At 31.7% G+C, this 27957-nt stretch overlaps 2 protein-coding genes across 4 annotated transcripts; one reads left to right on the top strand and one right to left on the bottom strand.

The window, feature by feature from the left end:
• Positions 1 to 768: 768 nt before the first annotated feature.
• On the bottom strand, positions 769 to 27957 carry LOC111709722 (SWI/SNF-related matrix-associated actin-dependent regulator of chromatin subfamily A containing DEAD/H box 1 homolog). 3 transcript variants are annotated; one of them, XM_023483617.1, is made up of 32 exons: positions 27843 to 27957; positions 26190 to 26360; positions 25881 to 25978; positions 25672 to 25714; positions 24913 to 25001; positions 22963 to 23047; positions 21924 to 22040; positions 21730 to 21819; positions 20051 to 20102; positions 18585 to 18666; positions 18350 to 18411; positions 17799 to 17896; positions 17026 to 17115; positions 16706 to 16784; positions 10796 to 10890; positions 10467 to 10540; positions 9931 to 10027; positions 9045 to 9098; positions 8653 to 8765; positions 8240 to 8318; positions 7236 to 7349; positions 6482 to 6526; positions 5637 to 5692; positions 5382 to 5439; positions 4754 to 4876; positions 4368 to 4411; positions 3730 to 3867; positions 2884 to 2981; positions 2591 to 2670; positions 2346 to 2411; positions 2058 to 2180; positions 769 to 1455 (listed from the first exon to the last, which is right to left on the bottom strand). In XM_023483617.1, exons 1-32 carry the CDS (start codon positions 27870 to 27872, stop codon positions 1387 to 1389), a joined length of 2712 nt encoding a protein of 903 aa, XP_023339385.1. In that variant the 5' UTR covers positions 27873 to 27957; the 3' UTR covers positions 769 to 1386. The 3 variants fall into 3 exon arrangements, with proteins under 3 accessions (XP_023339385.1, XP_023339379.1, XP_023339390.1); XM_023483611.1 differs by lacking the exon at positions 20051 to 20102 and adding an exon at positions 20982 to 21033 and having other exon boundaries at positions 27843 to 27956; XM_023483622.1 differs by lacking the exons at positions 6482 to 6526; positions 20051 to 20102 and adding an exon at positions 20982 to 21033 and having other exon boundaries at positions 27843 to 27956.
• Positions 12170 to 13721, top strand: LOC111709751 (uncharacterized). Its single transcript, XM_023483651.1, has 4 exons — positions 12170 to 12418; positions 12905 to 13001; positions 13059 to 13158; positions 13294 to 13721. The coding sequence occupies exons 1-4, from the start codon at positions 12296 to 12298 to the stop codon at positions 13352 to 13354; spliced, it is 381 nt and encodes a 126-aa protein (XP_023339419.1). The 5' UTR covers positions 12170 to 12295; the 3' UTR covers positions 13355 to 13721.

Genomic DNA, 27957 nt, shown 5'->3' on the forward strand with positions numbered 1-27957 from the left:
TATCTGGTATTTATGTATATTTTGATATACAATTTCTAACAGTATTTAATCAATAATCATTTTTCGACACAATAGTGTTTATACCTCAAAAAGTAATACATATGAATTTGAAAAAATATAAGTATAAGATGTCTTTCATTTTTAGATTTTAGTCGTATATAAATGTGGGGGGGGGGGGGGTGTTTTCCGGCCCTCCTAGGACTTTGCCCTAATAGTTGGTATTTGCGATTATACGATTCAGAATATCAATTAAAAGATTTTTTTTATGAGATAAAGCTTGAATACGATATTATCAAAATTAGAAGATATTAATTCAATTAATGTTCTTACTCACAATCTTCCTACAAATTCAATATGAGATTTACGTATCAATTGGTATTTGGGAAATTTCCCAGATACCCAGGCATTTGGGAAATTTCCCAAATTTCTAAAGGTATTTTTAAAAGATTTTAGAAATTTCTCAAATGTCTGGGTATTTGGGAAATTTCCCAAAACCCTAGTCAAACTTTTTCAAAAGAAACCACGGGGGGGGGGGGGGTAAAACACCCCCCCCCCCCAATCGTGATAGGTTTAAGCACAATACGGAATATGACAGGTCTTATGTAATTCTATTCATATATAGTTTTTAAAAAATCTGAGATTGTGGAATTCAAATGGACTGACCCGGAAGTATTTGTCGGTCGAAGCCAACATTAATTTAGCTTAAAAGGATTATTTATCACAAAAGGTTGATCAGTGTGAGGTGGTAGCCACGGCAATAATTTGATCTTCTAATTACAATATTTATACGTCGATATGTAACAAAATCCAGCTCACACTTTTTGGAAATATTTTTAAAAATATTACAATTATAACTTAAAACATTTTACATATTGCAAAAAATTTAACCAGCTCAATCGGTCAATGCAGACTGTAGAGTTATCTGATTCTTGGCAACAGATCAATAGGAAAAATATTGTTTACCAACGAAAAAGCATATAAGTATATTTTAACTATAATATAAGGTTCGACATATACGATCTTGTTTTCCCAAAAGATTTAATAAAATTGTTGACAAGAAAGCTTTATATTGTTTTGTCTTCCACACTGATGGATAATTTTAAAACAAAAAGGTGAATTTAAAAGAGAAGAATCGCCTAGCGGGGGAAGGGGTGTCTGAAAAATATGTATTTGTGAGATAAATTGCGTAAAATAAAAGTTTATTTGAGCTTACTGTCACTTCATTCGAGTTCTGGTATGATAATTATAAACCAATTTAGAGTTCTTATTCATATTGGAAGTTTTTTGGTATCACCGATCATATTTTTATAGTTTTCAGAGCTTTGATAGTATAATTCTTTTGGTGCTTAGACCTCTGATATCTTTAGTTCTGATGTTCACTAATATCTAGAGCTCAGTATAAACCTTCCCCACATCCCCAATCTGCTGTTCCTTTAACTCAACACCAAGAACAGTCTAAAATAATCATCATTAATTTACAGTATTAATAAATATTCCTTACACAGCTTATTGCTATGAGCCGCCCATAAAAACTCTTGGCAATTCGGACAATTTCAGAGATTTAAAGCCATTTTACTGGGAAACCCTGTGAGGTTGAATTTTTAAAGAACTGATTTAAATATAAAATATGGTAAAAGTCGTTTTACTGTTTTACTAGGTCGACAAAATGGATCTTAGAAAACATTTCAGTCGGAATTTTTATTTTTTTAGATTACGTCAGTCGTATATATTTTCTTAGAAAATCATCCTTTCAAAATCACCCCTCCCCAATGTAAGATATATTTTTTTTAGGGATTTAATTCGATTGTGGAAATTAACTCATTTTTAACAATGCATTTTAGGGTTACAAGTTTTAAACAAAAAGAGCGTAAAAGTTTTTATGCAAAGACCATTTAGGATCGAAACTCATTCCTCCCCGTACAGTGGGATAATTCATGAACAGGTGTACCCCTGCTCAGAGTTAATGTTTGTTAAGAGACCATTATGTAATTCCATTTTTTTCTCGTAAAATAATCTGAAGCTCAGCAATAAAACACTATGTTGCAAACATAATTAACCTTGAGAAGCCTGGCCACATCTTTCTTCTTCTTAGAGCTGTCTCCCTTTTCCTCTCCCGTCACGTCCTGTTCTAGTTTCAGTTTATCCATAGCTATACTGTGAATACCTTCCTCAATAGTTCCCTAAGATAGCATGTAACTGTAAATGTGAACAAATATTCAGACTGAATTTTTTTGAAAACTATTATTTGAATAGCTATTGATGCAATATATAAATTTTGTTCAGTAATAATGTAAATACCCCCCCCCCCCCCTCCGATTAACAAAGTAATGAAAAAAAACCCTTACCTCGGAAGTGAACCTGATTACTTTAACTTCTTTGGTCTGTCCAACACGGTGACATCTATCCTCTGCCTTTATACGATTTAGAATATCAATTAAAAGATTTTTTTATAAGATAAAGCTTGAATACAATATTATCAAATTAGAAGATATTAATTCAATTTAATCTCAGACGACTTTACAGTTAATGTATTTACTCACAATCTACTCTACAAATTCAATATGAGAATTACTTATCAATTCATTGGTACCTGTTTATCATTGTAAGGATTAAAGTCAAGATCATGAAGTATAACAGTGTTGGCAGCAGTCAAGTTTATTCCCAGACCCCCTACACAAATATTACTTAATTCTATGCATTGGCCATTCTTATTGCTCATGGTTCAAATATATTCCATTCCTGAAGCGCAGGCACATTCACTTTTATTTACAAAATTCAGTCACAATACTTCAGTTTCATGCTCAATATAGGTGTTGGGGACATCATAGATAACAAAATCATGGACATTTTAAAGATGGGACTTCTAGTTTCTAAACCTCTAACCTGCTCTTGTTGAGAGAATAAAGATGAATATGCTTGGATCATTATTAAACTCATCAATCAAGGTTTGGCGCTCCTGAACCGGGGTTTGACCATCCAATCTAATAATAAAAATAAAAATAAACCCCCTTCCGGCTAGTTGGAACTTTTAGGTACATGCTAAAAAATAAAGCTAAGTGTGAACAAATCTTTTCAACCCAATTAAGGACATTTTTTTAGTTTAACATCTCATATCATTTCGACAAGTGAATCTATGCTACACTCAGTGCTTAGGATCCATTCAATTCCGATGCGGATCCGGATCCTGGATCCGCACTGGAAAAAAATGGATCCGGATCCAGGTCATTTCTTTAAGATTTACTGAATTTTTTAACAAAAGAAAATTTTCTAATTTTTGGTTTTATTTTTTTGCTTATTTTTATCCTAAAACTTGATGAACCATTCAGAAATGAGGAAATTTTTATAATCTCTCTCTTTTCAAAAGTTCAGATTTGGGGGTTTGGAGTAAAAAAGATTCATTTTTGCATTTTTGGTTGATATTTTACTCCTTGGATTCAACGGATCCGGATCCTAAGCACTGGCTACACTATTTTATAATTTTAACGGTTTGTAAGTATCTGTGAAACGTGAAATAGGTAAAATCCAAATCCTCAGTTGAAAGCCTCCAATTTGACCGAATAGCTAAATAAGTTCGAAATTATAGGACTGGAAATGGGGTTTAAAAATCTGATTTAAATATTCTAAACAAAGCTTACTTACTGAATCATTTTGCTTATTTCTAAATTCTACTTTGTTCAATTGTAATATTCAAAGAAGGATGAAAAGATAAAAAATATTCCAGTATCCTACCTGAGAAACTTGTGTCCTCTTATCTTGAGATATCGCTGTAGTATATCCAACAGCATTGTGAACTGGGAAAATATCAAAACACGGTCTCCAGCATCCCGCATCTGGGGGAGCAGATCGTCTAGTAGCTGGAACTTACCGCTACATATAAGGATTCATTAAATAAATTAACCTAAGAATGTAACAGCTGACAAGTTAATTCTCCCCCCCCCTTTAATATTTTTTGGCAATTTCGCTGGACTTTCTATCTATGCACAGACTATGAACAGTATAAAAACGCGCAAGGTTGTTATGAAAAATGAAGGGGACGGGGTCATGTTTAATTGTAAGAAACGTAAGTTATTTTATTAACAGTGACTTGCGCATAACTGAATTATCAGAATTAAATACTTTTACACTTGGAAAATATCCTCAACATCATTAATAGGGTACCGTTGTGAATCGGGCATTTCCATCATTGCATGGAGGGTCACGTTAACTTACGCTTATAGTATCTTTGACAAATTAATGTGCCTTTTTATTCTACGAATGTTTTCTTGCACTGTGCGCATTCACTATCATTGTTATTAAACACTATTTAGGGGGGGCCTTTTTAATTTAATTCAATTACAACAAAAGATCGTAAAAATATTAGAATTTACCTTTCGCAGAGAAGATGATTTCCTAGAGACAGATGTTCTATACACTAAAATATGAATAGATTTTAACTAAGTATAGCACAACCAGTCCTTTAATGGTCAGTTAAGGCTTGCGTTAAACCCTTTAAGGCTAAACATGAGGCTAATCAAATAAAAAAGAATCAGAGTTTCAGGAATATCCTACCTGCAACCGAGGCAAATCATTTCAGAAGCTTTTAATACCTTTTTATGCCTTTTATACCCATTTAAAATAAAAAATTAAATGCGGAAATAAATTACCTCAACCATACATTAGGTTAAGGAAATCCACATTTTAAAAAAACCAGGGAAACTTAAATATTTGCATGATGGAATTGGAACATGAAACAGAATAACCAAGTATGTCTTACCCTGTATGTTTCGCAAGTTTTATGAATATCAAAGTCGGATAAAAGTTTGAGATCTTGAATAATATACTCCTCTAGAGCATTCTTGTGTCCAGCATCCTTGGTCTTCAGGAGACGAGCAATCAACTGAACATCACAGGCGCTTGTATTAGAGCAGTTATTTTTGAATCATTTGGCGCCATACATTTCGGAGGGTAACAAATGTTAAGAAATAAGCATTAACAGACCTACACTGTCCTATAGGGATAAAACAAACGGACCAGAGAAAAATAAAGTAAAACGCCCCTTAACAAGCTTTTGATTCGCGATTAGACTACACTTTTTTATTAGGAAAAATTCTTGGTTTTTTAATGTTACACATAATTGGCATTTGTAAAGTAAGACAGTTCAGAAAAGTTTTTTCCCCAGAGTATGGGTTTAAAGTAAGGAAAATCTAAGGGCGAAAATTCTATCTTTAAAACCCTTTTTTCGGTCTACCTGCCCTGCAGAACTCTCAGCTCAACTACAATATCTAAGCGGTCACTCCCTTTAAACTTAATTTAAAAACACCAACCGTTTATATATAAAATCTTCTTAATCTTTGTAAACAAAAGACATAGAAGTAAAATTTAATAGAGGTATAAAGTGATACCTCCAACTGTTTATCAGTATACTGGTCTCTGATTAACAACGGATGGTTTGCAGTTTTCCTAAAAAGGAAAATTACTTAGTCAATCTTGTATGTTTAAAAGTTAAAATTCATTAATAACATAACGACACATTTTGAAAGTATTATTTCCTAGTGAGCAGTGCTTAGGATTCATTTGATTTTGATGCGGATCCGGAACCTGGATCCGCACTGGAAAAAGCACTGCTAGTGAGAATACAAAATCATAAAACTCCTGACCTGAGATTCATGAGCATACCAATCCCAGACTCGGCAGACTCTTCTCCTGCCTCAATCTAAACAATGTAACAATTTTCTGGATTAATCAACAAGAAAACTCTAGAACTAGTTCATATAAAATTGATGTAATTAAACCATTTACAAAATAAAAAAATAAAAAATAAAAAATAAAAACATTAACATATTCACTGGCATTGATACTCAACATGAGTACATTTTTTCTTACTTTTTTAAATACTTGTCATTAAAAGACGACCGGGTGTTCTATCCCTAATCACGAAGAATGTACAAGATGAGATCAGCAAAGATTATCCGTGAGTAACTACTCCGCGATACGTCCGGTCTTCACAATAAACATTATACAATACATGACGAAAGAGTAACGAGAGGCAAAAATATAAAAAATTACTCCATAATTCATCGTTACTCCCAGGTTTTTTTTTTGTGGTAAGTCAGGTCAAAAACAAAAATGGCAGAGCTCATTCATAATTTTTGAGGCAGATTTAATGCATTTAGATTATGTTTGTGGCTATTTTATGAATTTAAATTATGTTTGTGGCAGATTTCTGAGCTTCAATTGCATGTATGGCAGATTTTTAATAAAATAAGAAGAATGCTATCAACTGAATATCTCGATTGGCATTTTCTTCTGTTACTTGGTTGAAGTTTCTCCTAAATTGGCCGAATTTTCTCCCAAATCAGCAGATTTTTGCTCAAAATTTGCATTTGTTTTCCAAATCTGAATATGGCAGGTCACTTGGGTTAGGTAAACTGACCCAAATTTACTCTGGGAGGAACCCTGCCCTTTTTGTCCAATACGATTTTTAATCAAGGTTCATATGTACCTTGTTTGTGTTAAAAACCTCTCCTGACTCCTTCCTCAATTGAATCTGCAGAAATATTTTTAAGCATGAAAATACATAATACTAGCTGAAGAGCCCGGCGTTGCCCGAGAAAAAAAAATTTAAAAAAATATTTTTAAAAAAATTAAAAAATTATTTCGAATTTATTTTAGCCTATAACACTCCCCGGCCACCCATGAGTGTCCACAAAAAAATCAGCCCAATCGGTCAAGGCGGCCACAGACAGCATATATATATATTTACGAATGTCTTATTATATAGATAACAAGAAAATGAATGACCAATGACCATTGGAAGGAAAAGAATTCCAAAATAATAGGCGCCTTAACCAAATCTGATATCCAGTCCTATCTACGTTATGATGACTTCATCACATATCTGTTTTTTGATTAATTAAGACGTATCTGTTTTTTTAATTAATTAAGTCAAATCAAAATATCACTGTATTATAATCTCGAATCTCGCTATATTGACTTTCAAAATGAAGATTGTTATCTTAAAATACCTTAGATTCTCCACTGGCAAGCTTTAGAAATAAATTTAAAATAAAAAACTTTCAAATTTTCATTTCAAATGAATAATATTCCTTAAACTTAAAAGTTTTGGGTATATTTACAAAACTTTATTTTTAATTAGTTTCTCCGTCAATTCTACTTGAAAAACTAAAATATCGTTTACATTTAAACAATTCCTAACATCATCAAAACTTTTCAAACAAAAAAGAAGAATCGCTTACCCTGGCGGCCCTGGCTTTATAATCTGCTACCAGCTGGAAGTAGATTTGGGATTGACGTTGGGTCATTGGAACACGCTCCAGGGTAGAAACCTTGTCCGGTAAATCTGTCAACACCTAGATAGATATAGAACTAAAACAAAAGTTTTTTATGTATGTATTTTGATTTTTAAAGTTACTTCCAAAAGTATGACAACGTATAAACTTAACTTTAAAAAATGGAAAACCACGTTATGTTAAGTCATCTCTCTTAAAGTTGGGGTGAAACTATTTTATCGAAAATTTCAAATCCATTGTGCACCAACAACAAATTTCAAACATCAAATTAGAAGCAACATTCGTTTAAGAATTTAATTAAAACAAAACTCATTCAGTTATTAGCGAAACAGAAAAAAACATTCGTCATTAGGGAGATCTATTTTTCATTTTTTCCTGGCGATATTTCAAAAGATGCGTCTCGAACTGATGAATACCGTCCATTTGTACGTTTTTTATGCTTAAAACTTGTTTGATTTAAGATTTAAAAACAAGTTTTTCTAAAAACCGGATTTTTGCTTAAATTGGTTTTCTTTTTTAGGGAATTTTCACGATTTTAACGTTTCTGAATTCATTGTTTTAAAACGGATATTCTGATTTAAAATTTTTAAAAAATCTCAAATCTTATTTTTTATTTTCAAATCAAAAAAAAACTTTTAAATGGTGCATGTAAAATGAATTTAAGCATTTTTATCAAAAAATTGCTCCATAGTTTTAACCTGGTTAGTGTTTAACACGGGGGTCACGGGAACACTAAAATAATTTTCAACTTTGAAATAATTTGAGCTCTGAGCTTAAAAATTAAACTTTGAAACAGAAAAAGTGTCACATGATATATTTTATATTTCTCCACCCACACAAAAAAAAAATCATACCAAATACTTTCTGTTATTTTTGTTCACAGAACTCTCCCCTGGAGGGTTCTACAAATTTCTCTTCGTTTCCCTAAAAGAAGAACGCAAATAACTTACATCTGCTTTGAGTCGACGTAGGAAGAAAGGTTTCATAATCCTCTTAGCGTGTGCTATACGGTCCTGCTCGTATCTAGACCTAAAAATTTAAATCTGAATTATAAGAAATCTCTTTTACATATTCTTAAATTTAACTTCTAAAAATAAAATGGGAGAAAATTTGCAAAGGATTTAAAACCTAATGATATAAACTTTTGACATTAAAAACATAATTTTTTTTATCTAAAAGAAATCGTACTTTGACATATCTAAGGTCTACGACATTGGATTGCAAAGATAAAGGGATTAAATCTAAGTTTTTGGCAAGGACTCAATTTGTTTGTCGTCGCATGTTTTATACATCAATCGCATGTTTTATACATCAATCGTATGTTTTATACATCAATCGCAAAAATGTCCACTTAAATGTTTACCTTTCATTGTCGTCCTGATTTTTAGGAAACAGAGAAAACATTTTCTTGAGCTGATCCTTTCTTTTTGCAAACATTCCAGGCATAACAAATATTAAAAGGGACATCAACTCAACCTAGAAATTGATTAATGATATAGTGAATTTTTCTTTAACATCCTTTCTTCTGGGAGACATGTATAATTTGGATTGTGAATATTATCATTATTTGTTTAAGCCAAATTTTTAACATTTCAATTTTTATTTGCAGAACATGTTGATAGTTGAATTGAACATGTTGATAGTTGAATTGAACATGTTGATAGTTGAATTGAACATGTTGATAGTTGAATTAATATCATTTTCCAAGTCTTGAATGTTTACCAAATTAAATTAATTGATGCATTTAAAATTTACCAAGTTATTCTGAAGAGGAGTTCCAGTTAACAATAATTTTCGACAACAGCGCACCTAAGCAAACAGTATCCAATCCAAGAGAAAATTCATTAGAAATTATCGACAGCTGTAAAATCAATCAATGAAACCTAAGATGGAATTTAAAGAATTGGAGTTGCGGTTTAAATCCGCCAAAACCCGGTTCAAATTAAGCGCCGGTTTAAATCTTGAAACATTCGATACAATTTTAAGTGGAACCAACCATATTTAAACCGCGGCTTAAATTTAAACCGCCGCTTAAATTCTTTAAATTCGGCCACTAGTGTCCGAGGTTGTTTAAATTTTCTAACCTTTTCCAAAATCTTTTAAGACAATGCTTTAAGCTTAAAATCGAGCATTTACAAAAACTGCCTGAATTCAAAGTGCCCGGCTGCCTACTTTTTAAAACATATTCTTTGTTTTACCTCATGACACACCATTTTTTAGATTTTGCAAATATCTTTGCATATTTTAAGCAGTATTGTCAAATAAATGATTAATAAATCTTGCGTCATGAATGACTGTTTATGGTCTTCATCATTTGATTTTTTGATCTAATTCTCAATTAATAACCCGTTTTTCTCTCCACCTTAAGAAAATTCTTTTGTAAATGATTTTACGATTTTTTTCAGTAGATTTAGAATAATCATTCCTAATGTCCATCCGAAAAATATTTATTGGTTGAATTTCTTAGGAATGTGGTCTTAGAACCTCACAAATATGATAAATTAATCTTAAACAATAAATATAAAAATGTGATTTCCATTGTTACATTTTTCTCCACATATTCTAACTGCTTCTAAAAAAGTATGTTAAGTAAAAAAAACAGAAGAAAAATTCAACATGGAAAATAAATTCAAAAGTTTACCTTCATCAGCTGTTCATATCGCTGGCTAGCCATATTTTTGAGCATGTGAGCTTCGTCAAAAACGACATAAACGAACTCCATCTTCTTGAAGAGAACCCTGAGTTAATTTTTTATTATTGATAAGGTTATTGAACACCTAAATTTGGCCCAAAAAAATTCTACTTTAAGTTGAGGTTTTAAAATACATAAAAAATACCATATTTTCTTTGTTCAGAAATGCTTAAGAAACATCTTTAGAAAAGACTGTTTACTACTCTTCATTCCCAATCTTCATTTTAAAAAACGGTAAATTAACATAAAGGTATTTTTGCGCTGTCTTAAAAGTGGGTTTCAATTAAAATGAGTTTTTATTTCGAGACCGAGAAGAATATGTTTGCTTACATTTAAATTTAAAAATTTAAAAATTTTGAATTTGTTTACATTGAATCTTCACACGATCAGAAAAGTAAATAAACAATAAGCATTGATTATAATAAACTGATGCTAGTCGAGCATAAATAAAATTTGAGGGTAACCAATTTTATTTATCTTTCAACCTGTCTTCAGGGGAGGAGATCACCATATTGTATGTTGTCAAAATAATATCGTACTCCAGCTCATCCTGCACCAACTGCACACATAAATAAAATATAATCCTGGACCAACTGCATAAATACAGCAATATAATCCTGCTCCAACTGTATGAATACAACATAATACTGCAGAAACTGCTTAAATACAACAACATAATCCTTCAGCAACTGAATAAATACAGCAATATAATCCTGCTCCAACTGCCTAAATACAACAACATAATCCTGAATAATTTACTACATTTTTTGGATTTCACTTACAAAGTTTTAAATTAAAAAAACACAAGATTTACCTGAAGGCGTAGATGTCGTCGTTCATCCTGTGATCCCCAGTAGGTTTGCACAACAAGATCAGGGGCCCACAAAGCAAATTCTTTTCTCCAATTTTCTGAATAAGTTTATTTTCGATAAACAAGGATAATATACTTTTTTATCTATAATTATAATAGTTAGGCTAAAATTACAATTTTACTTAACTACCTCTTAGGTGGCAGAATTAAGTCCAAAAAATTTAGAATTTTATTACTTGACCTGATTGTCATACCCTGAATCTACCACAAGTACATCTATCGTATGAGAGGCAGTTTCAAAAGATGCATAACAAAATATTTGAAGCAAATCAGAAGTGATATGAGGCAGGTGATGTTGTTTACTTTAAATTTTTTTTATTTCTTATAGTTTATCCAAATGTAAAGTACAGTTATGAAAAGTAAGGCCTAAACAACATTGACTTGTCATAATTTAAAGCATAATTAAAATTATTTAACAGCTGGAAGATATAATATCTCTTAAAATCCGCTAGAAGAAGACTAACAGCATGAAAATAAAACCAGGACAGAATCTAAAAAGTATATTTCTTATGTTAGGTGGACGTTAACAATAAAATATTGGGTAAAAATTCTAAAAAGTGTTGGATCTTGTTTATTTAAGTTAAAAAGACACTAGACCCATCAGCACCCCCCCATGAGATGAGACCCACTTTATGGTCAGTGTGATCTCGAGTCAGGCAGCGCGCACATTCAAACTGATGAATGCCGCCTAGACTGTAACCATAGTACACCCTTACACCTAGGTCCCAGATATAAACTTTGATGCTATAAAGCTTTGTGATAATTATTTAGATTTCTTGTTTCAATTCTAAGGTTTATAAAACCTTTTTATCCCGGGTAAGTTCATTCTGGTGTAGTTACCATGGGTTTGTTCATCCAGGTTAAGTACCCGGGGTAAGTTCATTCTAGTTTAATAACCAGGATTAGCTTTATCAAGATTAAAAAGAAATTACTGTATATGTTGTAAAATAAACATTTTGTTGTAATACAAACATCTGGCGTTTCTTATATCTTTAAGCAGAAACACTTGATCTTGGATCTCAAATTTTCTCAAGTTTAGTTTCTTATACGTTGTCCAAGCAGATGTGTAACACAATATCAATTATAGTCTGCTTTGCTACGGGTTTTGGTTGATATCCTTTTCATAATACAATTAGAGTTCTTACTAAATCTTAATTTATATCTCTTATACAATTATTCTCAAATCTTGATCATGTGTTTCTCTATTCTAGTAAATTCAATGTTTCATGCATTCTTTGTAAAAATGAAGTANAAAATTGAATATTTTCCTAAAATTAAATAATGTGAGGATAATAAGATTTTATTATAACACATAAACGAGGTTTTTTCTATTATTTTTATGCTTGTTCTCTTTGACATAATTTTGGCACAGTAGAACTATTGACATTCGACATTTCCGATTTCAGAATTTATAAAACAACTACAGTATATTAGCATGCTGTTATGCTGTGGATTGGAACTCTAGTTAGTGTTTTCATTTTTCTCCTAGTTATATGTCTCATCATCTCTTGGATAATTCTAAGACCATCAGCCAAAAGGACTATTCTTTTCAACACTAAACTGAAGGTAAAAAAATTCCAAATACGTGTCTAAATATGAAACTTAAACCCTTAACTATAAATATTGATAAAGGAAAGTAAAACTCAAATTAAAGAGGACAACAGATTTTATTAAATGTCGCAATGAAAGTTAATTAGGTGAATAATACCGCTAAACCTTACGTAAACAAAAGGATTAGGAAGCTGTCTTGTATATTTACAACCTGTCAAAAGGATTTTGCCCGCAGCGTCATAGGGATATGTCTAACTTAAAAAAGCATAATCAAAATTTTTGTTTTAAAATTAAAAGTTTTTTAGAAATAAAAATTATGTGAATAATTTCTTTGTAAATATAAATAAAACGCCGAGAACTATACGGAGCAGTTAACCTACAGCTTCATAAAATAGATTTCTTTATGACTGCTCGATTCAGTAAACCATAGAATATCAGAGAATAACTGTTTCTTTGTCTTCTTTAATATTTGCTTAACTATAGATACATTCTTTGGTTAAGGAAGATAAAAGTAAGATTCCAGTAACAAATCAAGAATCTGTCAGCCCTATATACGTCTGGATGACAATGCCAAGAGATGGAACGTTTCCAACCCATGGTAATCAACATAAAATCATAGTTTTATAATTAGTATATAATTGTCAGTTTTGTTCAGGCCAGTACACGCTACCAAGGAATTCTCAGAGAACATTCACGTTTGATCGAGAGGGAAAGATGGTTTGTCGAACATTGAGCACAAACATAGTTAAAGATAGGTTTGCACATTTTTTAACATATAACAGTCTGCTGATTAGCAGTTTTTATGTATATACAATTATTTTACTTTAATTTACTACTTCATGATAATTTAAAAAAAAATCTTTGTAAATATTCAACTGACTCTTTTTCAGATCTGTCAGCAGAACTTCAAGCATGTTCAGCTTAGGAACTGATTCTTTGAACATCAGGTAATTTCAAATTACAAGACCAATTTGAAATTTTTCTTTGATATATTGTTTACAAATAGTTGATCATCTTTTTAGTGGACAAAACATTGTTTAATCTAATAGTTCTGACTTGGAAGTAGGAAATTTACTTATTTCAATTGTTAAGAGGAAGAAAAATCTCTTCATAACAAGGAGACAAATAGGGATGCAACATTACCGAGGCTTCCCAAGCGAGGGATGCTTTGGGATCCAACAAGGTCTTGGGAAGTCGTCAATGTAATATTTCCTCCAATGTTTATTGCATCTTTGTTGAATCACGTGAATGAAGAGATATGTAATTTGTTTAACTTGTAAACAAATTTTATGAAGATTTTTCATCTTCTTGACAAAATATAATATTTTGATTTACATCAAAATCCACCGTGTTCAGGTTTTAAAAACTGTAAAATCTTTTCAGTTGTGTAATAAATATTTTTGAGTTAGGAAATCAAATCTAATTAATTTTTAGGAAGTTGTAGAAAAATACGCAATTAATTAGATTGCATCCCTTGGGTTGCAACCTAACATTGCGACCCTAGTTTCAGGGTTGCAATGTAAATATCAGGGATTCAATAGTGTCATAATTTTGTTCAAAAGTTGGATAAGTATTAAAATGTACAAAAATAAAGGGACGGTAAAAGTAATTTCAAGTAACCCTTCATGCAAAAAGTGGCAACGCCTAACTGATTTAAGTATGAATTAAATAGATATCAAAGTCAATAACTTTGAAAAGTGATTGTTTTCTCTACAGAAATTATTAGCATATTTGTACTGCAGGAAAACATATAGGAATTATCAGAGTTAAACACTTATAAATCTATAAAAACTTCTAATCAACATTATTAGAAGTATGTAAAAATTAACAAGCTATCAAAAAATATATCATACTGAACGATATTATTCAAAATTATGCGACATTATATTAAGCTACTCCAAAAAATATCATGGAATAATAAGTGCAATTACGTTTTCGCAAACAAACAAATTTTTCGTCTACAAATAGAATATGTAAGGTTTCTTTAGAATTTGCAAACATTTTGACTGTTCATTTCTATAAAAAATTGACGGAATGGATTAAAAAAAAATTAAACTAGAAATTTAAATCTAAATCCGAAAAATTTAAGAATAACAAATTAATTACTATTAGCGAGAATTTACCTGGGAGAACTGCACACTTTACTTAGAAGTAAATTCCATGAAAAAAGTCGAGATAACATGAGGTTAAGTGCAGTTCTCCCGAAGGAAATTATTGCTATAGGTAAATATGAAGTTTTATCCCATTCTTTACGCAACATTATTAACCGATTAAACTTTTCAATAATAATTAATAAGTATATTCAATTTTGTTGTTGATAAAATTAATGTGTCTAAATTTAAAAAGATTATATTTTAGTTAAAACTTCGAAATTTAGCTTTATTTAAAATCCAAAAATGCAAAGGTTAGAATTTAAATATTTTTTTGATTATGCACATGTCTATTTCCTTGGATTTAGATTCGGATAAGAAAAAAATCCTGGTCCGGTTCCAGGTATTGAAAAGAAAATAAATATCATTTTTAATGTGTCTTCAGTGAGTTATTAGTGAATCACTTTTCAAGATAATATATTAGGGAGGGAATCCATTTCTTTTGAATGATAGCGCTAATCCGCAAAGCCTTAATTAATCTTAACAGCAGAAACTTTCAAATTAAAAGTGATTAAGTTCTTAATCAATGATAATCGGCCAACTTGCTTTTCACTTTCTCTTCTTAGCTGAGAATAAATTTTTTGGTGCTTTTGATTAGTCACACCTTTAGAGATTTGGATCGCAAATCGTTTTTTAATGAATCTGCATTATATAAAGTGATGTTTAAATATATAGAAATTAAGATTTATTTTATTTTCTTTTAAGATGGAGTGTAAGCACAGAGTGCACTACCCGATCACGTGACAGTATTGGCAATATTTCTGAAACTGACAATAATGCAATAACAGCTCTTCATGATAAAAAGGCAGAACCGAAAAAATCAAATGAAAATAGCGCTACAGAAGTTCAAGATGAAGCAGTTAATAAAAACTTAAAACGTTCCACACTGGATATAGCACGTCGTACATCAATACAAGTTGGGAAAACAGTCCAGAGCATAGTCAAAGCAAAATCTAAACTACGAGCAACACAGTCTGTTCAAGAGCCATCAGGAATAGACAACAAACTTCAAAATTAAGAACTTTACACAAAATAAAGTTAAGAAAATGCGTCTATGATACAAAATTTTATCCAATATACATTAATTTTAATTCCATATCACACACATGAAAAGAGCGGTTGTATTTATTTATAGTCTAGTTTTTGTATCTTCAAACATTTAAACGCACCAAATAACACTTTATCTGAATGCACACCAAGTCACAAGGCCAGTGCGGAGCTAAGAGATTATCAGAAAATAAAAGTTAATCATCTGTGTCATCTGTGATTGACAAAACTAACTAGATTTAAATAAAAATTAATCATCTGTGTCATCTGTGATTGACAAAACTTTAAACTTGATTTAAATAAGTTCTACTTCAACTTAATATTAAAAATCTAAACTGAACTATAACTCGAGAACAGTGCTTAGGATTCAAATAATTTTGCTGCAGATCTTGATCCGGATCATGGATCCACATCCACCCTCAAAAATGGATCATGAACATTTTTATTGGGATGTGCAGAATTTTTGAAGAAATGAAAATTTTCAATATTTTTCTTCTTCTTTTTGTTTGCATGCTTTTAAGCTGAAAGCTGAAACAAGCTGAAACCATTCTGAGATTATTATTATTAAGTTTTTTATATTCGCTCATTAGGATAAGATAGATAAGATTTGAATTTTAAGAGCAAACATTTTTGAACAGGATAGTTTGCCCCAAGTTTCGGATCCAGATCTTAAGCACTTCACTGCTCACTCAAAACCGAGGAAATGATATGGTTGTGTTTTTTTTTAATATTCTTACTGATTTTGAAATTTAGAACCATCTGTATGAAAATGTTTCTAGAAATTTTTTCCCACAAATATATAATTTTAAATTGGTTTTCACTAGTATAAAATATATGCAATTTTCTTTACAAACATTTTCATTAAAACAACTGTTTTCAGTCTTCAATAATTGGAACTAAAATAATATTAATAATGATGGAATATTATGTTCATTGTTCACAGTAAATTCAAATAAAGTAAAATATTTCATGAATTTTAACTGTTATCTTATCAGTTAACAGTGCACCTGTTATTAATTACGTTACTATGTGAATCAGTTAATATTATTGAAATACAACTGTATCTCAACAGGCCTGAAGATTTATATAGCAGTTAGTAACTCACCTAATGTACTTGAAGGTACAATAATTAAGTGTGGACCCTCATCCCCGCTCTCCTTCAAATGCGCCAAAAATGCAATCGTCTAAAAATTTGTTAATTTTACATACATTTTTAGCTCTTTTTTATTTAGGAGGAGCAGGAACTAATATTTGAATATTCCAAATTCCTGTCATAAGCTTGAAGTCTTAATAAGTTACGTAATAATCCAAATTTGTACCGGACTTATCAAACAAATTTTTAATTATTACAATCATAAACATAAAACTGATTCTGTTTATCTAGGATATCTCAATAAAAATGTAAATTTAGTTTTTTTATCTGACCTGAATGGTTTTCCCCAGCCCCATTTCGTCAGCAAGGATACCGTTTAAGGACTGTTTATGCATCAACACTAACCAATTCAGTCCAATCATCTAAAAACAAAAAACTTGTATTTATTAAAGTAGAGTATATATATACTGTTAGGCTTATATATTCTGTAATTCGGACTATGTATAAGGACTTGCAAAAGAAAATGGAGAATAAGTGCAAACAGACTAGAAATGTACATAGACTTACTTTACTCTCAGACTCAATCAAATTCTAAGTAAAATTTCTAATTCAATACGACTTTTCTATTTTTTGCCACAAAAAAACCTTTCAATCAAGCTTTCAACATAATTTTGACCCGTGAGTAATCAAGCGAACTTTTTGTTATCACTTTTAATTCATTTTTTCCTAATTAAAAAGTAATAATAAAAATAGATTTGTATTAAAATGCTAAGAATTAAAAATTTTACAGACTATAATAACAAAATAATAATAAGATCAAATCACGAAAATTTGTAAAAGTAAACGTCTGGTGTTTTAAGGGTTCATTGGTTAATGGTTATATTTTATTTCCAAATCGATTTTTTTATCCAATAATAATTTTGTAAATTTAGTTTACGAAAAGTGCGGAAATCCAACCCCTGTATCACCCTTAACAGTGTGTAAATGATTAGTGGTTTTAATGAACCGTGGTGAACCAGTTTGGACACCAATCCATTTTTTTAGCTTTTTAGGCCTAACTTCACCGTTTAACTGTACTTTCAATCATTTACAGTAAGGAGTGCACCTGATACATCGTCAATTTCATGTCAGAGTTAATCATTTTAGGTTGCTCTTGAAGTTCTAGCCTACTCTTAGCACAAGTTGTCAATTGTTCAACCATACCTAGAGAGCAATAAATGTTTTTGCAATGATTATATCAAATAAGTGTCTCAAAAAATAATTTTTTCACCCCATCCCTCCTCCACCCACCTTTTTTAAAAGTTATTTTTTCCTCAATAAGTCTTGCATGTTTTTAATGTTTTATTCGCTAAATTATGAAATATAAATGATTTTTAGGGGAATATTTATAAACTTGTCGGTTAAAAGTATCAAAAAGAATGAAAAAACAACTTGGCTTTTGATTATCCCAATTTTAATTGTTTCCCCCAAAAGACTTAAAAAATCATTAGGGGAAGGAGGGGGGACTCTGAAAAATATACACCCCTGTGGAGGGGGGGGGACTCTGAAAAATATACTCCCCTGTGGAGGGGGGGACTCTGAAAAATATACACCCCTGTTCCAAGAAATAATTGAATAAGACAAATTATTACAGTCATAGAACTGAATTATCCTTACCTTCCATTTTTTCAGTTATTTTCTGACATTTGTTCATCAACTTTGTGACCGTTGATTTCATCCTAATTTTTATAATTAATTAATTATTTTTATAAATAGTCAGTCATCTGGTTCCTCCCCCCACCTCCCCCTACCGTACCCTTGGCCTCTTTTAAAGGACATTTTTTTTAATAAATAAATCCGAAGTCCACGAAACGTATATTATATAACTTATAAGTATATCGGGGATTGTTACCTGAGGAGCTCCGTAGCTGAGTTGAGCATCTCTGTATTTAGCTGTCTGTTGGTTTGAATCTTAGTCACCAAATCAACCCAGTCTAGATAAATACGTATATAACTGTAGCAAATGCCTTACTCCAACAAGTTTTCTTAATATGTATCGTACAGATACAACTAACTCGTGCTGATTCTCAGTTATAATACTCAGTCTGTATCAATCCAGATATGACGCTCTTGTATCCCTTAATATGTATCGTACAGATACAACTCGTGCTGACTCTCAGCTATAATACTCAGTCTGTATCAATCCAGATATGACGCTCTTGTATCCCTCAATATGTATTGTACAGATACGACTCAAGTTTGAACTCAAGGTTTCTTTAATCTGTATCTATCTTTCAAGATACAACTTGAGCTGACACTCTTACAGGAGACAAAGGATCTTGTACAACTGACTTATATTTTCGTGGTATTGAATTAATGAACGTAATTTAAGTAAATCGAAATACATGGCAATGATATGGACAGATAGGTCTTCTCAGAAATTAACGAACGTAATAGGGTACAAATAATCTTAACACGCAGTGTATAGATACGAATATATGGCTTACTACGAGATAATCTTAACACGCAGTGTATAGATACGAATATATGGCTTACTACGAGATAATCTTAACACGCAGTGTATAGATACGAATATATGGCTTACTACGAGATAATCTTAACACGCAGTGTATAGATACGAATATATGGCTTACTACGAGATAATCTTAACACGCAGTGTATAGATACGAATATATGGCTTACTACGAGATAATCTTNAACTGTACAGTAAAACTAAACTACAATAACTGTACGGTAAAACTAATGACTACAAGAACTGTTCGGTAAAACTAAACTACAATGGCCGTACGGTAAAACTAAACTACAATAACTGTACGGTAAAACTAAAAACTAAACGAACTGTACAGTAAAACTAAAGACCACAAGAACTGTTCAAGGTAAAACTTATGACTACAAGGACTGTTCAAGGTAAAACTTACGACTACAAGATCTGTACTCTGAAACTAATGACTACAAGAATTGTTCACATTAAAACTAATGACTACAAGAACTGTTCACGGTAAAACTAATGACTACAAGAACTGTTCACGGTAAAACTAATGACTTAGACAAGAACTAACGCCTTTCAGAACTTTACGTTAATACTATGTACTACTATTAAAGACAATGAGAACAGGGCACTGCACCGTACAGTAACATTAATGAGAAAGAAAACTGTACGCAGTAAAACTATAGACTATGAGAACTGTATGGAATTAAAAGTGACTATGAGAACTGCATGGTCAAAATAACGACTAGGAACATTCTTAGACACTAAATCATTATTGACCAAAAAAAAGTTAGCAGACCCAATTATACAGTATACTTATTACTTACTATACAATAATAAACTATATGTTTAAGAAATGTTTATCCTACTTTCAAATGGTCTCAGACGAAGTATCTCTTGAACCTTTTTCTTGTTGCAGCCCTAAAAAATACATCATGTAAAAAAATGTATAACATGGGATCTAAATACAATCTTCGAACTTTCGGGTTCCATTTTTTTATAATACAAGTTTACAAGTTATCAAAGTGGAGCTTTTTTAATTGACAGCTTCTCTTGTCTTCTACATTTTGTGTATCCATGCTGTTTAACAGCTTGATATAAATCATAATTGAAATCAAAAGTCGTCTTCATTGTATTGATATAATCTTCTACCACTGCATTATTAGTTATGATACTTTCAGTTATTTTACAATTTTTTAACTTTTACGTAAATCTAAAAAAAATATATCTGAAATTATTTTTTCGCTACATAATGACACATGGAACTTATTAGAACGGGAAAATATACCGAGTTTTTATATTGATTTCAAAATATGTAAGTTTAACACAAAACATTCCCAAAAAAAAAATTATTATTACTAAATTACTACAAGAACTGTACTCTGAAACTAATGACTACAAGAACTGTACTCTGAAACTAATGACTACAAGAACTGTACTCTGAAACTAATGACTACAAGAACTGTTCACATTAAAACTAATGACTTCAAGAACTAACGCCTTTGAGAACTGTACGGTAATACTATGTACTACTATTAAAGACAATGAGAACAGGGCACTGCACCGTACAGTAACATTAATGAGAAAGAAAACTGTACGCAGTAAAACTATTGACTATGAGAACTGTATGGAATTACAAATGACTATGAGAACTGCATGGTCAAAATAACGACTAGGAACATTCTTCGGCAAAACTAAATCATTATTGACCAAAAAAAAAGTTAGCAGACCCAATTATACAGTATACTTATTGTTTACTATACAATATTAAACTATTTGTTTAAGAAATGTTTTTCCTACTTTCAAATGGTCTCAGACGAAGTATCTCTTGAACCTTTTTCTTGTTGCAGCCCTAAAAGATACAACATGAAAAAAAAATTTATATTTATTAAAAACATGAATTTTCCAAATTTTTCTATAAAAAAAGTATTCATAAAGATGGAGGAAAAAAGCAACCTGGTAATTTTCACAATATATAGACATTTGACAAAGATTTTAATTAAGTTAAATACAATCTTTGAACTTTAGGGTTCCATTTTTTTGTAAGAAAAGTTTACAAGTAATCAAAGTGAAGCTTTTTTAATGACAGCTTCTCTTGTCTTCTACATTTTTGTGTATCAATGCTGTTTAACAGCTTGATATAAATCATAATTGAAATCGAAAGTCGTCTTCATTGTATTGATATAATCGCCTACCACTGTATTTTAAGTTATGATGCTTTTAGTTATTTTACAATTTTTAAACTTTTACGTAAATCTAAAAGATATATCTGAAATTATTTTTTTGCTACATAATGACACATGGAACTTATTAGAACGGGAAAATATACCGAGTAAATTTTATATTGATTTCAAAATATGCAAGTTTAACACAAAACCTTCCAAAAACAAAAAAAAATTATTATTACTAAATTGTTGACAAAAACTCCGATAATTATAATATAAAACTATTTGAAAAGGAATATTTAAAGGACCTCGTACGTAATGGACACACCCCCTCTCCCCCAAACCGCAACATGTGCATGTAGGGGCGACGGGCGTGGTTTCACCTGAATTCCAATTAGTTCAGAATCTGTTCCTTCGTTGAAAAATTTCAAAACTTTCCTCTTGTCTGGCGTCATTCTTTCGTTCGATGGTCCCTTTAATAGTAAAAGAATAAAACTGGTTCCATCTATAAAATGTTTTATATGTCAGCCTTTTTCATTGACATAAAGAAGAGAAAAAGCTTTAAACAAATCAATACCTCTTCTTCTTCATCTGAATCGTAAACTAGTGCTCTGCCACTAAACTCGTCATCATCACTCTCCGAGTTCTCTTCATTGGCCTCGTGAGCCTTCACACGGCTGTTTATGTAAGTGCCCTTAACATAAAAAATTTTAGATACAAAGTAAAAAGTAAATAGTTTACAAACTAGACAGAACGAGGTCAAATTTATGCGACATTACTGGTACAACTTTGTGACCTTGTAACTCTTCTGGTTTTGATTTTACGCAAATGTTTAAAAATAGCAAATTTATCCGGCAAAATGTACGTTTACACATTTTTTATTGACAGGTCTTTTACAAGTTGAACACTGATTAAAATCATATAAGATTTAAATCTTACTTGGAATTTACTTTAGTTTAACGTACGCCTGCGCATCCCTGTTATACAAAAAAATTGCTTGTAAGTCTTGATTTTTAATCCGCCATTTTTTCATCGTGTACCAATAAACGCCATTTTCGCGGATTTTCTTTTTAAATTGGTGAGTTTTCAAAAATAGTTAATGTCGACAAATTTTTTCCAGGCACAATTTTTCAATTTTACACAATTCATATGCCTTCCCTGTACATTGTACACCCTGTACCCATATGAGAAGAAACAGTTTATTGGATACAAACAAAAACAAACAAGCCAAATTTATAGACTGGGGTTTTCAAAGAACAATTTTAGCCGTTCACCGTTCTCCTTCAAGCTTCCATTGTTTTCTTTTTTAAATCGTACTTCGTGGAATTCTCTGCAAACTTACGCCTTTTCACAGAGAATAAAAGTTGCATTTTTTTCGTTTATATCGTCAATAATTTGAACTATTTCATCATAATCAAATCCGTCAATAACATTTTGATTTGGCTGGATTGATAAACAATAATAAAGCTCTTCGCTCATGTATATATATATATATATATTGGAAAAATTGGCTGAATATTTTTGAGGAGACATTGTATATAATATACATATATGACACTGCAGCATTTTACAATGTTTCCATAAAATAATCACAATGATTAATTAATCAAGTGAACCTTTGCTTGTTTTCCAGGAGATTTTTTGTCTGAAGATATAGAGGAGAGCTGAGCAGAGGCAGTATCTACATTCCAATTACAATTCCTGCATAAATCAATCAATCAAAACTAGAGAGAAAGAAAATTATCATTATAAATTAAACAGAAAATCAAATAGAAATAACTCAAGAAAGGAAGAAATTTTCCACTTAAAACATACCAACATATGAGCAAAAGAAGGTAAATAAATGACTTTTAAAGAAAATATACAGTATACATACACCCCGAGGACGTGCCAGATTCTGGACTGCTTGGGCATTTGTGCAACTGGCAATACACTAAAATGATGTCTTGTGTCTTGTTTATGCAAACTGTAAAGCAAGCGCTGAATAAACCTCTATAGCATGTGATATATGCATATTCTTATTATAAGCAAGCAGGGGCGCAACTAAGGGGGGCATGGGGGCCACCCCCCCCCTTGGGGACAAGAAGTACTTAACAGGGGTCCATATAATTCCAAAATTAGCTAATTTTCTCGAAAATTTGAAAAAAATATGCCCCCACAGTAATTTTTTTAAAATCTACCCTTACTCGTAAAGCAAACTCGAATTCACTGAAACATTTTTCAATATAAGCTCAGATTCTTATTATTTTCGCCCCCTTCCTTTGAAAATGCCCCCAAAATAGATTTTTTTAAATAACACTCGCACATCTTTTTCAAATTTCCTCAACAGACTTTAATTTGCCCCACCAGACTTTAATTCGCCCATTGGTTCAACATTTGTAACCCTTAGTTTTTAAGAATGCCACCAAATATTTTTAATTTGCACCTAAATTTAATTTTTTATCCCCAAATATTTTATAAATACACCCAACTTTAAAGTTTACAGCCCTATCTAAAATAATTCCCTCAATTTTTTTAAAGATCAATAAGTTTTGCGCTAAACAAAAAAATAACCCTTAGATTAAAAAAAAGCCTCTCCATATAGTTTGAAAATGCCCTTAAATAAAAAATTTGACCCCAATATAAAGATTTAAGATTTCCCATATACAAAATTGCCCAAACTGAAAAAAGCCCCCAAAAATAAAATTTCCTCTTAAAACAAAGATTTAAGATTTCCCACAACGGAAAAATTTCCCCCAAAAACCAACATTGCCCCTGAAATACAAATCAAAGAATTTTCCCACACAAATTTGCCCCAAACTGAAAAAAATTTCCCCAAATATAAAAATTTGCCCCGAAAATATTCTAAATTGGTAAGGTAGTTTTTCCAAAAAAAATATTCTGAATTGTTAAGGTAGTTTTTCAAAACAAAATATTTTCTTGCCCTTTCCCCCCCCCCCCCCTGCTGAATGTCTAGTTGCGCACCTGTAAGCAAGCGCAGTAATACAAGTGTATGCGTAAACACATTTTTTTTGGTGATCCATCTGCCAAGATATGAAAATGGTGTATTGTGGCTTCTTTGTGCCTATACAATATACATGCATACCTAACCCCTCACCATAACCACTAAAGTTAGGGGTATAAAATTTCTGATTAATGTCCATTGCAATTTGCATAAAAACTTTTTAGGATGTGAGAGGCCCAAGGGGTGTATACTGTATATATTGAAGAATTACACAGGGAGAGGGGAAGCTTTTGACAATTTGGGGAAAAATTGAAAAATTAGACATTGGAATGCAAGTTTTTTATTTTTTTGATACTTTTTACCCAAAAAAAATAATTTATTTTCTCCAATTCAGCACAAAACAACTTAACAATGTCCGCGCAAACATAAAGGACTTGTGGAGAAAAACAATTATTTTCATAGGGGGTTGTGATTTTTCGAGAAAATATACAGCCCTTACAGCCCCCTTACGTGAAGGGTGAAACTATTTGGCAATTTTTTGTAAAAAAAGTCGCTAAAATTCACCCTGCACCTATTCTAGAGATTTCTTTGATAAGTTTTAAAAAAATATTTAAGAATTTACTTCAAAACATCCTGAAGCTCCATTGGATCTCTGTTTGGAAACGCATTTTTCAGAAAACTCAATTTTTTCTCAAGTTGATCCACCTCAGTCTACACAATCAACAATCAACATACGTGTTTACTATTTCCGGAGTAATTTATGGAATGGGATAAACTGAATGAACGCCGATGGATGTTGGATAAAAATTAAGAAATGTTTTCAAATTATATTGATTTCAGGAACTCCAAATACATTCTTGGCGTTCATAAAGGCTGTTCAGAAAGAGTTTAATATGCAATAAATTTAGATCGTTTCCCGAAAAGTACTGACACAATAAAGAAATACACAAGCGTAAGGCATTGCTCTGATGGTTTGTAGTAAATACCCTACTCCATAAAAACTGCTCTCGATCCCGTATCTACCCAGGTATCATGCTATGTATTCATTAAGGCAGATCAAATGAATAATGGGTTTCACGTAGAAGTTTACAAATGTAGATAGTGAATAATGTACAAGGTAGTTCAGGTTTACAGAATATCGTGTTACCCAAGTTTATTACAGGTTTACAAGTTTCAAAATTTTAATCAGAAAGACATAATTAAACTAAAAAATGCCTTTTTAAAATAAAAATCAATTAATTTGCAAAATTGTAATTTTTTCTTTTGCAAAAAATTTTGTATGCCTGTTGCCTCCCCCCTCCACTCCCTGCCTTCCCAATATTCAAAATATATAAGCTTATTCCAGCTAAATTAGCTTGTAAGTTCAAGTAGGTTAATTTTCCTGAATTTTCTTCTCTGGACTTCCGTTCTCTGATTCAGAATCACTAGATAAAGATTAATAAAACTAACTTTATCAAATGCTGCAGAATTGAAGTCTGTCTATGCCAATCAGTCATGGTGTAATAAATAATTACTTTAACAGAATTCACAAATTCTTAAATTTTAACGCTTAATTAAAGCTTAGAATATCGTTGAAAGGTTGATACTAACCTTAAAATTCTCATTCGCTTGTGACTTGACCCGTTTCCAGTTTCTTCAGAAGCTGGACTATCAGATAAAACACGTTTATATCCAGCTGGACGGATTTCCTAAACAAACAATAACTAAATGGCTTGTCAAAATGAAAAAATGACAGACACAGAAAAACTTAAACTTGGTATGAAGGTGAGAGAAAAAATTATGCTTATAATAAATCCAACAAGAAAATGAAAGGAACAGAAAAAGAAATTAAGCCTTTAAATCGGAGTCCCACTTTACTACTCTATTAAAAAAAAGTTCAAAAACATACATATTGCATACCTCCGAATCTGACATACTGCTGCCTTGGCTGCTGTTCAGTGGCTGAGGAGATAAAGCATCGAAGCTACTTCCTGTTGCACCATCGGTATTACTCCCAGAGAACTTCTTCTTTTGAAGACGGAAATTTCGTAGAGAGTTTAATGCGCCACCTTCCGCGGCTACTCCGCCCCCCTGGAAAATATAATTACGATCAAATTGAATTTTAATGACCTCTAATGACCTCCACAAATAGAAAATATTTCAACTATGTTTTTATGCAAATCAAACAAAAGCTAGGAACCAAGGGAATACAGAAGCAGCAACAAATCTTTTAATGACATCTAGCGACCTCTAATGACCTAAAATATCCTCCAAAAAAAGTTTAAACTATGGCATTATGCATATCAAACAAAAGCTAGGAACCCAAAAATATAGTAGCAGCAACGTTTCCAATATTTGACCATCTAATGACCTCTAACGACCTCTAATGACCTAAAATGACCTCCAAAATAAAAATGTTTTAAATATGGCTTTATGCATATCAAACGAAAGCTAGGAACTCAGAGAATACAGTAGCAGCAACGAATTCAGTGCTTGACCATCTAATGACCTCTAATGTCATAAAATGGCCTCCAAAAATGAAAATGTTTTTACTATGACTATAAGTATTTAAATCAAAAGCTAGAAACCCAGAGAATACAGTAGCATCAAAGAAAGCCATATTTAAACATTATCTTGGAGGTTATTATAGGTCGTTTTTTGTCATTCGAAGTTCAAACACCAGATTTGTTGCTGCCACAGTATTCCATTGGATCATAGCTTTCCTTTGAAATACATACAATAGCTAAAACATTTCCAATTTGGAGGTCATTAAAGGTTGTTAGAAAGTCAAACACTGGATGCGTTGCTGCTACTGTATTCCTGGGGATCGTAGCTTCTAATTGATATGCATAAAGTCATAGTAAAACATTTTCATTTTTGGAGGTCATTTAGGTCATTAGAGGTCGTAAGAAGTCATCAGAAGGTCAAACACTGGATTTATTTCTGCTACTGTATTCCATGGGTTCCAAGCTTTCGTTTGATTTGCATGAAGCCATAGTTGAAATATTTTCTTTTTGTATCTGTGGAGGTCATTAGAGGTCATTAAAATTCAATTTGATTTTATTTTAGGAATTTCGATCACTAATTAGGCGTGCAGCAAAAAAGTTGGAAGGTATAAGCCAAAAATGAAGGCAAGCCNGTCGTTTTAGAATGGGATCCTTGAGTAGTCGTTTTAGAATGGGATCCCTGAGTAGTCGTTTTAGAATGGGATCCTTGAGTAGTCGTTTTAGAATGGGATCCCTGAGTAGTCGTTTTAGAATGGGATCCTTGAGTAGTCGTTTTAGAATGGGATCCCTGAGTAGTCGTTTTAGAATGGGATCCTTGAGTAGTCGTTTTAGAATGGGATCCCTGAGTAGTCGTTTTAGAATGGGATCCTTGAGTAGTCGTTTTAGAATGGGATCCCTGAGTAGTCGTTTTAGAATGGGATCCTTGAGTAGTACCGTTCTAGAATGGGATCCTTGAGTAGTACCGTTCTAGAATGGATTCAACAATTTTGCACCACCTTTATCATTAATAGGTACACTGCCAAAGATTATCGTGTAAAAGTTTAGGACACAATATTATAAAATATACCTTAGTAACAGAATCTTCAGTTTCACTCATTTTCAATCTGGGATCTGAATTAAAAATGTACAGCGGCAGTCAATTAATTAATTAGAAAGGGAATTAATTGCTGTGGGTGTTCTGA

Source organism: Eurytemora carolleeae, unplaced genomic scaffold, assembly GCF_000591075.1.
Source record: "Eurytemora carolleeae unplaced genomic scaffold, Eaff_2.0 scaffold46, whole genome shotgun sequence".
In the NCBI taxonomy this organism is placed as follows: Eukaryota; Metazoa; Arthropoda; class Copepoda; order Calanoida; family Temoridae; genus Eurytemora; species Eurytemora carolleeae.